The 14845-nt window shown below is 41.8% G+C and overlaps 1 protein-coding gene across 2 annotated transcripts in view; it reads left to right on the forward strand.

Moving 5' to 3' along the window:
* nkain4 (sodium/potassium transporting ATPase interacting 4) overlaps positions 1 to 14845 on the forward strand; it is a 51103-nt gene that overhangs the window by 22192 nt on the left and 14066 nt on the right. For both annotated transcript variants that reach the window (XM_040008323.1, XM_040008322.1), the window contains exon 4: positions 5169 to 5369. In XM_040008323.1, coding sequence (XP_039864257.1) covers positions 5169 to 5369 — 201 coding nt within the window. The remainder of the gene's footprint in view (positions 1 to 5168; positions 5370 to 14845) is intronic.

Raw genomic sequence — 14845 nt, forward strand, 5'->3', positions numbered from 1 at the left:
ATCAGGAACAATCCCTCCCAAAGCAGTGTGAAACCCACACACATGCATTCTTTTGAGTTCTCTGTGGCTGGATCCCCTGTGGTTCCTCAGCACAGATCAAATTGGTATTCAACCAGACAAAGGCAAGTGTTTGGGTTGTCACCTTCACTCTACCCCCCTCCTCTTTCTCCAAGTGTTTTCACTTTGTTCATTGTGCCTTTGAGATCTATATATATATATATATATATATATATATATATATACATACATACATACATACATACATACATATAAAAAATATTTTTTTTATTTATTCTAAACTTATAAAGCCTAGAAAATGCAGCTCCTCTCCACTCCACTTCACTTCACTAATGGGTAGCTTGTCCAGTTGCAGGCTTGACCGTTGAGAATAATGAATTCTTGTCGGCAGTGTTCATCTGACACCTGCTCAGACAGCCAAAATGAGTTTCAGAAACACCTTCCCAGGCAGGCTCTGGCGACTTTGTCATTGTGTGATAGTCCTTGGCTCCATCAATTGTGTCTGTCTCTCACTGCGAATGTCTTTGTGCGTCCGCTGGGTGTGCGTGTGGCGGTTGTGATTTTTTTGCATGGTTCCTGCTAGAATAATGAGGCTTGTAGGGGACAGCTGCTCGGGGCTGAGGCTGGGCATTAACCCGACAGATGGAGCCGGCCTGGGCTCCAAGCTCTGCATATGGTGGCCAGGAGAAAGGCTGGCTAATGGAGCACACACACGCACACAACCATATCCCATGCACACATGCATGGCCAAACTTGACACACAGGACCCTAACACATTTTATCATAAAACAGCGTCAGCTAATTTTATCTGGCTTGCTCTGAGTGATGTTGACAGAACTTTACTGGAGGGTGTGCATGTGTTTGTGTGAGTGGTGTGTGCTAGCCAGACCCTCAAAGTGAGGGGGCAGGTTGTCAGAGTCATATGCCACATGCTCTGTCACCTCCTATTGATCCCTTATCCCCTCCCCCATGGTACAGCACAGACTGACAGACAGACCCCTGCTACTCTGCACGCACCTCTGTTTTAAAGAGTCCCTGGTCATTCACAGTCTTAATTCTCTCTCATGCTTTGCACACGAGACACTGGTTCACAGAAAGTTGACATTTTACCCTTTTTTTCTGAATTTTTTTCAGAGGGGTTGTACATAAAAATGGCAGTGTCCAAATTAGTTGGACCACACATTAAAAAGACTTCAGCCAGCCAGATGTCTAGTACAAAATCTGTGTAATGTTCAATTTAACTCATAAAGGAAACATTTTGTCCCGACTCATTCCTGGCAGTTTCTCGCCTAAATCAAACCTGTAGATTTAACGCAGCTCAGATCGTGTCCAAACCTGCAGACACTGTCCGAAATTGACATGTGACTAATATTGCCTAATACTTACAGTAAATACTTTCCTAATCTTAGTTTTATCTGGTCTGAAAGTGAAAGGACAATTATTTATTCTTCCTATAAGAATAAAAGTGCTGCACAGTAGAGAAATCTGAAAACTCTACTTTTGTGCTTATCATAAATATGCCTACCTCTGTGATCGCTTAATTTATTTTGACGAAAGCAGCTGATCACAAATTACAGTTTTTGAGCTTTTGTGATGTTCAGTCTGTTGTCCGTCCTTCCGCAATTCACAAAAATCCCTGCTCCTCCTACAGCATTGGTCAGATGTTAGTCAAATGGGATTAAGTTCTCCTTTATGTGACTGTGTGTGAGCTCCCTCGACTTCCCATTAGTTTTGGTTTTTTTAAATAAATTTTTAGTGGTTTTTTTCTCCTCTATTTTCTTATCTTAAAACAATAACGTGGACAAATTTTCATACCGATCCACCTTAGTGTGAATGGAGCGTGAAACTTTACCCTCTGCCTCTCTCTGTCACTCATCCCCAGCACACACTGTGTCTGCTGACTGTGTTTTAGAGATGATAGAAGACCACCGCGAGCACTTTCTCTCCAGCTCATGAATCAATATGCGGCTCACGGTGTGTGCTCACGGTTGTGAAATTTAAGTAAATTCGAGACTAATCAGAACTAGAAGAATCTAAAGCATCTAAGCAGGTTTATTTCCCCAATGCGATCACTCAAGCATAGTTTCTAATCTTTTTATTTCACAAACGACAAATTAAATAAGAGCCTAATCATTTCGACGTTTAGCCTCATAGACTGCCTCGTGTTCCTAGTATTCCTCTAACAGAGCTGTCTCTAAATCTCTATTGACTTTTGTTAGAGAAAATAGTTTGAGTAACATCAGTAGACTAATCTTAAATCTATGATATGGGGGGGATTGATTTCTGCTTTGGGGTGCTGGAAGCATAACGATAACACTCCTGACAGTAAGTTGCCCAAAGCCTCTTCAGTATCGACTGCTGACGTAATGCAGTTGTGAGCATGGCTACAGCTGGGATAGGGATGGTTCCCTTCGCTTGCAGGATCCATCAGTGGCATCTGTCAAGTCATTAGTCCTCACAATCCTACCTATTGACCTTCAGCTGTCCTTGTTTTTGTGACTGTTGAGAAAATGACAGAATGATGGCAAAATAAAATAAGAAACTGAGGGGGATGATAGGTAATCTACAAGAAGAAAGAGGGATAATATCAGCATCATGATTAATATTTTTCTGACTCCTTGAAGACTTTGCTACTGACTGCACAGATGGATTGGTGTTTATGTGGCACTTTTCTGGTGTTATTGACCACTCAACGTGCTCTAACACTGCGAGCCACATTCACACACTTTTTTTTTTTTGTGCTTTCTTCTATGCACGCACACACAAATGCCTGTCTTAGGTGCACATTTAGATTTGATATCTTGGCATGTGGACTACAGATTCTGGGGACTGGAACCCCTAAACATCTGAATCCTGAGCCGGAAGATCGGTGTTCCTGAGCCAGTTCTGCCCCTGCTCTTATAATCTGGTTATATTATGATGTATGTGTTGTTGATGTGTCCATGTATGTGCCAGTGGGGGTTGATAGGAATCAGATGTTTCCTGACAGCACTTGGCAACGTTAATAATGCATGTCTTGTCACTGAGGGGCAGATGCAAGGTTAGATTGCTGTATCGGGGTATTGATTCGAGTGTGTGTGTGTGTGTGTGTGTGTGGTTGTGTGTGTGTGTGTCCATGAGCTCATATGGTTGTGTAAAAATTGAGCAACGCCGTGCAGACTTCTATGCATAAAAAAGTTTTCTCCAAAAGCTGCAGTATTGCTGTAGTATGGCTTAAGAATTTATAAACCTCACATAAACAGCAGATCTCCTGGCTGAGACTTATGCACATATTAATAATATTTAGTTCAGCCAAATTCTGAAATATTATTTGTCTAGCCCGGCAGTTGTTTTTGATTTTACTCGATTAAATGTAGGATATAAGCCTCTTAAGATTTCTCTGTTCAATCCAGAGAGAGCAGTGCATTTTTAAGATGTCAACAGAAAGATGGCATTAATATTATCATTTATGCTGTTTTTTTTTTTTTTTCTTTTTCAGAAAGTAGTTCCAAAAAAAGTGACTGAGATGTTTCTAAGTTATCCTGAGAAACAAGCAGCTTCTGGAAAGGCACATAGATGATTTGAAATTATGACATTTTTAATGTTTTTAAACTATAAATGCTATTTTATTTACGTCAAATATAGTGATGGAAGCAGACATTTGAAAAAATAATGCAAACAATAACTGTTTACATGGAGAGATCGCACTTTTTCTAAGTGGTAGAATGTGTTTTTTGGTATGACAAGTTCAGTCCACTCAGTATATAATGCCATGAAAATGTGCTCATACTAAATACCTGACATACATGTGATGTACGGTCACTTATTGTATTAGATGAATATGTTCATCTGTGTGTAGACATGGTCACGACAACCTCCTGAAGTTCAAATCCAAGTATGAAAGAAAGGTGATTTAAGTGACATGGTTGTTGGTGCCAGACGAGCTGGTGTGAGTATTTCAGAAACTGCTGATGTACTGGGAAGAGAAATTATCTAGTGAATGGTAGTTCTTTGGGAGGTTGTTCTTAGTTAAGGACAGAGATTAGAGGAGAATGACTAGACTGCTTGTTTTCACAATTTGACATAAATAAAATGAAATCCATTCTGGATTGTATCAAAGTTTAAGACTAGTGGTGGTGGTGATGTAATGGTGTGGGCGATATTTTTTGGCACACTTAGACCCCTTAGTACTAACTGAACATCATGTAAATGCAACAGCCTATCTGAGTCTTGTTGCTGGCCATGTCCATTCCATTTAAGACAGCAATATACCCATCTTCTTATGGCTACTTCCAGCAGGATAACACGCCATGTCACAAACTCAAAACACACACACTGGTCCAATGTACTCAAATGGCCTCCACAGTTACAAGATCTCAATCCAATAGCTTTGGGGTGTGGTGGAATGGGAGATTTACATCAGATCTGCAGCAACTGTGTAATGCATCAATATAAACCAAAATCTTTGAGGAATGTTTCCAGCACCTTGTTGAATCTATGCTACAAAGACTTAAAGCAGATGTGAAAGCATCAGTTGGTCTAAACTGGTACTAGCAGGGTGTACCTAATAAAGTGGTTGATGAGTGTACCTTCGCAATCCCTTCATGTTCCCTGTAATGCTACAGCGAGGTCAAAATTTAAGAATTTTTGCACTAAAACGTTAGTGTTGAGTTATTTGGTGGATTGCCTTCAAATGAACCAGATGCTCTGCAGCTGGATGAAGTGTAATAATTGTCACCACTATGTTTGCCTGAAGGGTTTTTTAAACCACATTTTCCTGGTTGTGATTTTCTATTAGTCAAAGCTGCACTGGCATAACGTTGACATGCTAGCACACTAAGGAAAGACGGTGAACATGTTGTTATATTGTGTTTTGAGAACCAGCTCAATGCAGCGCTAACATAAGTAAGGCTTTGGAGAGTCATTAGCAGTCTAAAGATGCTTGTCTGTAATTTTATGAACCAACCCTTTCAGCAAAGGATTACAATCATAAAAAGTCTTCCAACAGCTTCTGTAAGTTTCCAAAGTTAAGCTCCCTGCCTTTTGAGCATCGGTGCTTTGGTTGCTTTGAAAGCCAGCCTTGGTTTCCTTATAAAAAATACATGAATGTGCTTAATAACTAAAGAATACAGTCCTAGCAAAGAAGTTAATGTTTTTCCTTCTCCTTCCAGGACAGTGACCTGCTAACATTTAACATCTCAGCTCATCATTCCTGGTGGAGTGAACATGGCCCCGGCTGTGTGCGGAGAGAGATGCCACAGGCTCCTGGGGTCCATACCACGGAGAGCCACTCCTACATCACTGTCATGGGCTGCTTCGTGGACTATCAGTACATTGAGGTCATGCACAGTGGGGCACAGATTCTTGTTGCTGTGAGTACAAGTTAACAATACCCGCTGACATTATGCACATTAAAATACCGTTCATACGCTGAGTCTAGATGGCCAGGACTTCATTGTATCACAGTAAGTTGGATATCTGTGAGTTAAATGTGAACAGAATAGAAAGGAAGGTGATGTTTTTGTCTTACTTTAAGCTTAAGTTATTTTGTCCGGGACAGCTTCCTCTGCCCTGGTCTCCAAATGAAAAATTGCTCAGTTGTTTTGTCTGCTGAGGCTCAGACTTGCCAGATGCTAACAGGTTACTCAAACACTGGAAGGACTGTTATTGTTCTCTTTATAAGCTCTGTATCAATTCGCCAAAAACTCCCATCCTGCCAGCATGGACATTCTCACTCTCACACACACACACACACACACACACACACACACACACACACACACACACACACACACACACACACACACACACACACACATACATGACCGACTGCCCCAATCCTGGATGGGTGCCAGGGCACTCTTGGTGACCAGCTCTGCAGGAAGTTTTGGGTTCAAGACACGCACAATGGCGCAGATTTACTCACACTAACAGTCACTTACCCTCTGACTCCACCGTGACACACCCACACCTATTTTTCACAGTTATTGTTGGCAGTAGGTGACAGACAGAAAGAGAGAGTGAACACGCAGTGATGTTGTCAGCCTTGAACTACGATGTACCAGTGTGTTTCAGAGTCCTGTTGATTTTATCTAATGCTGGAATTATTTACAACTGGGGAAGTGTCGTGAATGCAGTTTGATAGATTGGAAACAAGCAAAGGGACCCAGCCATGAGAAGCACTGGATTTTACCATTCATCCCATGGCCCCCACGGAGAAGGATAATAAAATGGCTGGCCTCACTTTACAGCCCCGGCACTCTCGCTGAACCTCATTACTACTTGCATTATGCACAGTGAATTGGTTTATCCTTCGCCTTCGTTGGATTTCTACTCCACATGAGATGGCAACACCCTTTTGCCTGCAATTTACATGAAATTGTTCAACCAAGCATTCAACTGCAACTCCACGGGACTCGCTCCCTAGAGGAGCAGGGAAATTGGTACTGAAATCTTAGCGTCACGAGTGACATCGTTTTCCCTGTATCCCCACTTCCTCTCTGGGTAAATGCAGGGCTCTGCTTAGGAAAATTGAATCCTTTTGAGATGTCCACTGTTGTTTTGGTTAGTCCCCTTTTCCTCTCTCGCTGGAAAACGGGGCCAGACGGGGAAAAAGAAAGAGCTGAAGGGATGATTGAAAAGAAAAGGGAGAAAGTGGGGTGTCCCTTTTGTCTTTGTTAGAAGGGTTTCAAGGTCGCAGTGAGAGACCATTAAATATTTAGTTTGGGCTCCAAGGAGCATGTTTCATTAAGTTGAAAAATGTGGATCCATCGGCCAATAATGGAGGCATCGCTGTCATCTATCAGCTCAGATTTGTCATAAGCTGGATGGAAGGGCTTCAGAAGTAAAGCTTTGGGTTAGGGGGAGTCTGCCTTGTTTTGTTGCTTACTGCTGCTGCAGGCAACATTCAGCCAAAAAAGGAACTTCAAGATTTGAAGGATGAGCTTGAAGTGGAGGCAACCTTTTCGAACTGGGTTAATGTATTATTCATTTATCACTGCGAGGGATATTTTCCTTCATCTCTGTCCTTCTATTCTTTGTTGCCTTCACTAAATCGATATTATAGTACACATCGCTGTTTACTGGGTTTGGTTATCATAGTACCGTTATAAGAATGAGTCATTAAAAGATCAATGCAGTCAGCAGAAAACCCACAGTTGTTTTTGTCGTCTCTCTGTATCGTCCCGTCTTCCGTCTTTCTTCTTTCACTCCTGTGAACTTTACTGGTAAATAAAACAGTTGTGTCTGAGAAAACATTTCCAGTGAGGTAGGTAGAGTGTGGGTAGGAAGACGGCCAAAAAAGGAAAAGAAAAATGGTGCAGGATGTGAAATTGAGTTTACATCTGTAGACATAACTCTTACGAGCTTAAAGGGAACAGTGAAAGCTGTCTGAGATGCTGTGCTACTCATAAAACAGCCGGAGAAAGTGCTTTCGTGTACACACACACACACGCAGATATCATATCATTTAGCGTAGGTTATTGCTGCCACAGGCAATGCTTTCTTCTGTTGCATCTCTATTCCCTAGAAACCCGCAATGGGTGGAAGATGATAACGGGAGAATCGGCAGTGTGCGTCATTCTCTCGTTCCATTGCTCATTTCCTCTGTTTTCATGTTTTTCCCACATCACATTCTCACAGCTCAGCCCGTCTTCCTGTCTTTTTCCTGAACAGATCTCGCACTGTTTGACCTTCACGTCATTCAAATTCACAAGAACCTAAACAACAAACGATGACAATGCATTTCTTGCTCACTCAGTGTCACTTGTGCTCCTTTTTCTCTTGCGCTTTGACAGCTCTGTGATGTCGGTCTACTCTCTGTTTTAAAGGCGCAGTTTGCTTTAGCACCAGGGGGCAGGGTAATATGGTGGATGAAGCAGCCGCAGTTGATTAGATGGGTATTTTCAGCAGGGTTGGCATGAGTAGACCTCTGTGATCACTACTCTGGGGTCTGTTTGTCTACAGGGTCTGTGTGTGTATTTTGGCTGTTGAGAATCTCTCAGCTCACCAGCGTTAAAACATCACGGGCACCCAGGCTGCCCCCTGATACATCGGAAAGGTCAGAGTGCTCTCTCTGGCAAGTCCTTTAGTCCATGCTCTTTATTCCAGCTCTCGTGCTGAGCAGCACTACTGAGAATGCATTTTTTTCTGTTTTTGTGTAAGATGCACTGGGAGCCATGTGGAGGATTTCTCCAAAAACATTAAATAGCTGTGCATCGTCCAGTATAACAATGGCACAAAGCACCTCTCTGATATGTCAGCATTGACACTACGTTTTAGCTGCACTGTAAGTTTTACAGCTTCTGCCTCAAAGGATTATAAAGATTCTGGGATTAAAAGATTTATAATGCAGCAGTAAGCAGTTATTAGGGCTGTTGGTTGCAGCCAAAAGCGAAGAGGAGAAGAGAACGACCTCAAGACCAGAGGAGAAGAAGGGGGGAAAAAAAAGCAACTGGTCGCTGTTATACTTCAAAGGCTGTCTCGGCCAAGAGCTTTAATTGTTAATCTGGTTTGCAGGGTGAAGGATAAAGATTATCTTATTATAGTATTTGGTCTTTTTAAACTTAAGAGAGAGCGCAAAAAGAAGAGTCAACAGAGGAGAACGTGGAAGTGAAACACAAGCAAGTTTAAATGAGTTAACTTCATCTCCAGTGCGATGCTCGCTTACCTGTTTGCTCATTGAGTGCCTACTTGTTTTGTTATTTACCTTCTTGTTTCGGCTTCAGTCCATTCGTTTCTTATCCCACAGAGCCCCATTTTTCCTTCCTTCACTCAGACTTCATCTAAAATCTATTGTGTGGGGCAGCGTGTGAAGAACAGCCTGTGTTTGCTTTCTTTATGCAGCTTTTATTTCTGCTTGGGTAAGCCTGTTGTGTTTGTGTGACATTAGCACGCTGTTAAGTGCAGTTACTTGATGTGGAAGATGCAAATAAGCACCGCAGACACTTTCCAATGCCTTGTGGTTCTATGTCAGCTGTACAGACCCGTGTTCTTGCGTATGTGGGAGAAAACATTGATAAATGTGGACTGTGCACTCCCTTATAATGGTTTGTCATTAAACATGCAGCTGTCTACACACGAACACACACATCTAATTTTCTGCAGATGAGTTGGCACCTTATTGTCAGGCAGAGAGTCCTGTGTAATTAACCTACAGGACATCTGTACCACCTCTCTATCTGTTTTGCGCCTCTCTGCATCCCCTCCCCCTTTCTCCCATGTGGTATGTTTTACCTGCAAATTCCTTTAATTGTAGTGCACTCAGTGAGTTTTCTCCTGACACTGAGCCACAGTCAATACTGTGTTAATTAGCTGTCAGATCGACCCAGATATCCGTCGTTACGAGCACATGCATTAACCAGGCAGCAAAGAACTGACGACGTCTTGAGATAAACTGAATTTAAGTGTGGCATGGTGGACAGAGAAGTATATGGGGCTAAAACTGTTGACTAAGGCTGAAGTTGTGCAAGGCAAAACAGTGGCTGGAGACAACTTGAGATCTTGTTGCCTTTGAAATGGTTGCTTTGAAGGGGAGGGGGTCAGGCCTGTGACCATTTGCAGTCAGTTGCTGTCTTCAAAGTGATGGATGGTGATAAAACAGCAATAAGACAGTCAGTCTTCTATCAGTTTGTGGATGAATGGGAACAAGTTGGCAATTAAATGCAATCTGTTTGTGATAATATGGTGATTAACTTTGATAAATTGGGAAAAATTACGACTCGTTTGTAGTCTACGTTCATCGGAAATGCAGAGTCCACCCAGAGCCTCAGATTTGAAACTGAAATTCCTCCACAAAAAGTGATGCAATTGCTGCAAAACAGCTATTTAACAGCAAAATACCAGGCAACCCTCAAATATGACCTGCTGGCAACTAATTGAGTTGGAAAAATGAATTGCAGGGCTGATGTCCTCAGCACAGATTGACTCCAGTTGCTTGCAACATGCTGGCAGCATGTCTACATACATAGTTTTGACAAACTGCACTGTGTCAGGCAGTGACTGCAGTCACTCCAAGGCAGACTGCAATTGTTTGGTGACAAGTTGCTTCCCAACAACCACAACTTTTTTTTTTTTTTTTTGCAGTATCGCAGTAGTACAAATTTGTGTATGTATTTTGCGATGGACGTCATACAGAGAGGTTTTGAAACATTACAAGTGTGCTTCCATAAAGTCCTTCAAAATCCCAATTGCACGTTGCTGGACGCAGATGATGCTGTATATGCTGTGGATGCTGATTGGTTGACAAATGGGCCAGAACAGGGAAGAAACCAACAGCAGAAATCACCAGGAAAGGGAGAAGTTTAAAAAGAATCAAAGACCAAAAAGTATCAACAGGGGCTGCTGTGGACACTTTGCATTGTTTTTAACACTCTGTTTCACTTTAGTTCTTTGTGTGTTATAACTTTACTCTCTACCCAGCCGCCTGGAAAAAACAACAACGAGATGAGTAGTAGCACACAGACCAGTTTTACCACATATTTTATGCACTCTATCCATCCACAGATGTTTTCTCCTCTCATATCCATGGACTCCCAGCATGCTACCACTAGTGAACCACAATTTCAGCATTAGTTGCAAAGAGGTTACCTTCTATTTCTACTCTAATGTGACCGAATAAAGCTAATGATCAGTATTTTCATAAACTGTCAAATATTTTTTTTGCGGAGTCTAATTATCTTTCACAAAATCCTTTGTTGATATTTGTCATTTATATCAAATTACTTATTTGAAATAGTAAAGCAGCATTTCTTCCAGTTAGAAAAGCTGTAACTAGCGAATGCCTTCCTAAGTCATTATCACACATGAACTGCAGCCTTTAACTTTACCTGGCTGAGCTGCATGCGAGAGCGCAACTGTCTGACTCAGATTAGACATGAAGTGGTTTTTATCCTACCAGCTCCAATCAGGCATGACTAAAATATCTCAACGACAAATGTACTTTTTTTTACTGGAAAACCACAGGCAGGTCAGATTTTATAGTTAACATCCACATTCATAATCTCCAAGTGATGAACTCGATGTTTTATGATTTCGATCAAAATTGAATAACATTAGTGATTTCCTGACATTCGTTTCCTGAAAAACTGACACCAGAGCATCGTGAGCTGCACTTTGCATTCATTTTACAGCGGTTGACCAAAGTAGCTGCATGCCCAGTAGATTGATGTTTATGAGTGAAAGTCTATTTTCAAAGGTGGCTTTGTGTCTTTCTGGACAGACACATTTAATGTAAACTTGACCTTCATTAGCCTATGCAAATACAAGTAACCTTTCTCTAGCTCTGTGCCTGATCTTCTCACTCACACACACATTAATGTCAGAGCCTTTAACTTCTCTTCGGCCTCATTATCTGAGAGAAGAAATGCAAATGGCACTGAAATACTACTAATACCTGCTTAGTTCACTCGGCAGCATGAAGACCCACTGGAGGACATCTTTACTTGTTTTCCTGAACTGAAGTTATAGTATCCAATTGTCCGCCTGCTTGCTTCTTTCTCTGTGTTATTAATTCTGGAGATCACTGTTCACTGCTCAGCAGCCCCGGAGACAACGGAGAGAAAACAAAGAAGAGAGTGGTATTTAGTGTTAGAAGAGCCGAAAATCGGGAATCACCGAGGGCTGGAGAGAAAGAGAGTAGAGGAGGTTTGCAGATCGCAGAGTGACAGGAACATATAGACCTGTGTTTAGAAAAGTGACTACTATAAAGACACATAAAGTGCACAGCGCAAAGGAGAAGGAAAAATGATTGGCAGCCAAATTAGTTGGCTTTAGTGTGGCACGTCTTCACAGAAAGACTGAGGTCAAGTCACAGAGGACATGCGGGGGCTTTATGTGCTTAATTAATATGACATTCATTTCTACACATAGGTGCCGAAAACTGAGTGTGTTGGTGTGTGTGTGTAAGTTTGAGTGTGAGACACAGAGAGACAGGCATTTTATTAGCTTCATTTAAGGACGCTTAATATGCAATGATACATAAGTGGAGCTGTCACATGTTATTGAGGACACCGACCTATATTGGCTGCTGCCTCCAGCAAAAAGCCGCCCAGTGTTCGCATCTCTGATTTTTTTTAAAATCGCATTTCCTGTCGCACTAAATGCATGGAAGCAATATAAAAAAGGACTTGAAGACAGATCGGTTTAAGATTAGCGCTAACATGCAGTGTCCGACTTTCCTGCAGTCAGTTGTTATGAGCGAATGAGTAAGAGAGATGTAATTTGTTAGCTGTTAATTGTTAACAGGAGAACTGCTGGAATTTTTTGGCCTCTTGACACATGAAGTTTTCCCATTTGTGAGCTACGCGTCAGTACTTGCAAACTACTTTTGTGAAAATGGTCTGCTGTCAGTGGGAGTTTCAAAGCTCTATCAGACACCAAAATTCAGCTTTTTACACATAAAATCAAAGCTGCAGTCCTGACTTTTCTAGAGATCACCTGGCAGAGTTGGTTCAGGCTTATGACATTAAGTCTTCTACCTGCCAGCTCCTTTGTGCAAAGTCTGTGTGGTGTTGGGATTGAACCAGTGCGTGAATAGCGCAGCTAATAAAACTGTGCATTTACTGTTTGTGAATTGGAATCATGTGTGTTCCCGCCTGCAGGCAGCAGTCTCGCTTTAACCGCACCGAGTAGTTCAAGAAGCGCAAACGCATCTGAAGCAGACCATTTCCTGCTGTGTGCTAAATCTGAGAAAGCACAACAGGGAAAAATATCCTGACCTGATTCTTCCTAAATTGTCCAAATTTAGTGGAAACCATATAAAAGAGGAATGGAAGATAAAAATCAGCTGTAACATGCAGTGTTTGATCTGTCTTGCTGTCAGCATTTATTTCCCATGCCTGACCGTTCGATGGGCACACTTTGAGTGTTTGGCTTCGGTTGATAGTCAGTAAAATTGTTATATCAGACACCAAAACATCTCAGCATTTTATGATACTATGAATCACAATTTTGCATCTCTCGATTGTTAAGAGACAGGAAATATTTTTCATCTGTCAAAAGGTACACACTAGAATTACCCTGTTCACATTACAGTGTAATCTGCCAGACATCTGTACCACCAGCAACCTGCTTCTACATGTATTAGGCAAAAGCAGTGTTGGGTAATTGCACTGCAGTGCACATAGCTTTGCTTTAAAATTACTGCCAATATTTTCTTTGCTATCGCTGAATTGACCATGAACTATTACATTGTTCTTCACTGCCATAATCATAACAGCAAAGGTATTCAATCAAAATGGCAAAATATTTATTCGTGAAAGAATGTCCAGACACCGACAAAATCAATGAAGCAGCACATGAAAGCTTTTCTGGCAGCTCAGATATCCAACAAACCTTACGTAGACAGTTTATGTCGACGCACACTTTAATTCGACTCACTTGTGTATGCTACACAGGCATCTGCTTCCTGCTCTGGCCTTCTACGCTGATGCTTTGCCTATCCTGTGTTTGGGTCAACCCCAGACTGGAGAAATCAGGGCCCTTTTCATGAAGTTTAAATCAACATGCACTCATGCATATATTAACTCATAAGAGCACACACTTTTAAAGGCAAAACACACATGGGCACACACACCAAGACACAATAAAATTGAAAAACGGGGTGTGCCCCCTGCTGTTAACACCATCTTGTGTTTGACACTGGCTTTATACATATGCTAATTCACCTCCATTTCACTGCCAGTGTAATGGATGGGGTGAGACCAGCAATTAGATATTAGAAAGAAAAAATATAGTGACAGCGAAGCAGAAAGAAGAGCATCTTATCTAGCCCACACAGAGACAGAGACCTTCCCTTTTATACTAAATGTGACACCTGCTTTTCACTCATAAATAAAACATTTAATCTACATCTGGAACTTCAGTGAAGGTCCAACAGATTTTGTGCGTGCGTAAAATGGCGCAAAAACGCAAACGACAGAGACGAACAGCGCATTATCTTTGTTTCATCTATAATTACATCAGCCAAGCTGAGTTATATGTTGAATGAATCTTACATAAATAGATATCATCGCGCACAGTCATTACCCCCTCGGGTTTTGTGTTTGTGAACCCAGTGTGCGAGCAGGGCAGCGTGCCCGACGCTGTTTTAATTGGCATGGCAGAGTGCCAAGTGATGGATGGGTGGCTGGGTGCAGAGACTCGCTGTGTATATTTCTGAGTTGATGACAGCCATCTGCCAGTGCCACGGGCCATTCCCAGTGCTGTGTTTCCCCACACGTGTGTTCCTCCTATAGTCAGCTGTGTGCTGGCTCTGCTGTTTTCTGCTGTGTTTGTGGACACGGGCAACCACTCTATGCACACTCCATAACCTACGGCCAAAGTAAAGCAAATTACAGTTAGAGCGAACACACACACACTTATTCATATACAGCCAGTATAGAGAAATGCTATCATAATAATGGCTTTGTATTTTTATTTTCTGGGAGGGAACTTTTCTTTCTATCAGCCAAGGTTGAATCCTGGACAGGGTTGAGCATAGGGACATTTTTCTGGTGACAAAAGTTGCAGCTGTTGGGTTATTTAATGTATTTTATAAGTATCTAAAAGCTCAAAGAGTTGCAGTGTTAGTAGAAATAAAATGGAAAACAAAGAAATGGGGAAATGTTATGACTAAACACACTTTTTCCTTCAGTTATTGTTTAATATGTAGTCAGGGAAACCGTGACTTGGTGTTTTTCTCCTGCTGTATCCTACGTTTCTTGGTAGAAAGGGGGAAATAAACTCCCCTGTGTTTGACTCTTTCTCTTCACCAGAAGCAGCTGGTGAATAGAACTGTGCTAATAGAGTGCAACATTAAATCTCCCACTGTGGGGCCAAATCCAGCCACTGGGCTTAACAACGTTTCTGG

The sequence above is a fragment of the Simochromis diagramma genome, unplaced genomic scaffold (genome assembly GCF_900408965.1).
Source record: "Simochromis diagramma unplaced genomic scaffold, fSimDia1.1 OVJJ01000545.1, whole genome shotgun sequence".
NCBI classification, from domain to species: Eukaryota; Metazoa; Chordata; class Actinopteri; order Cichliformes; family Cichlidae; genus Simochromis; species Simochromis diagramma.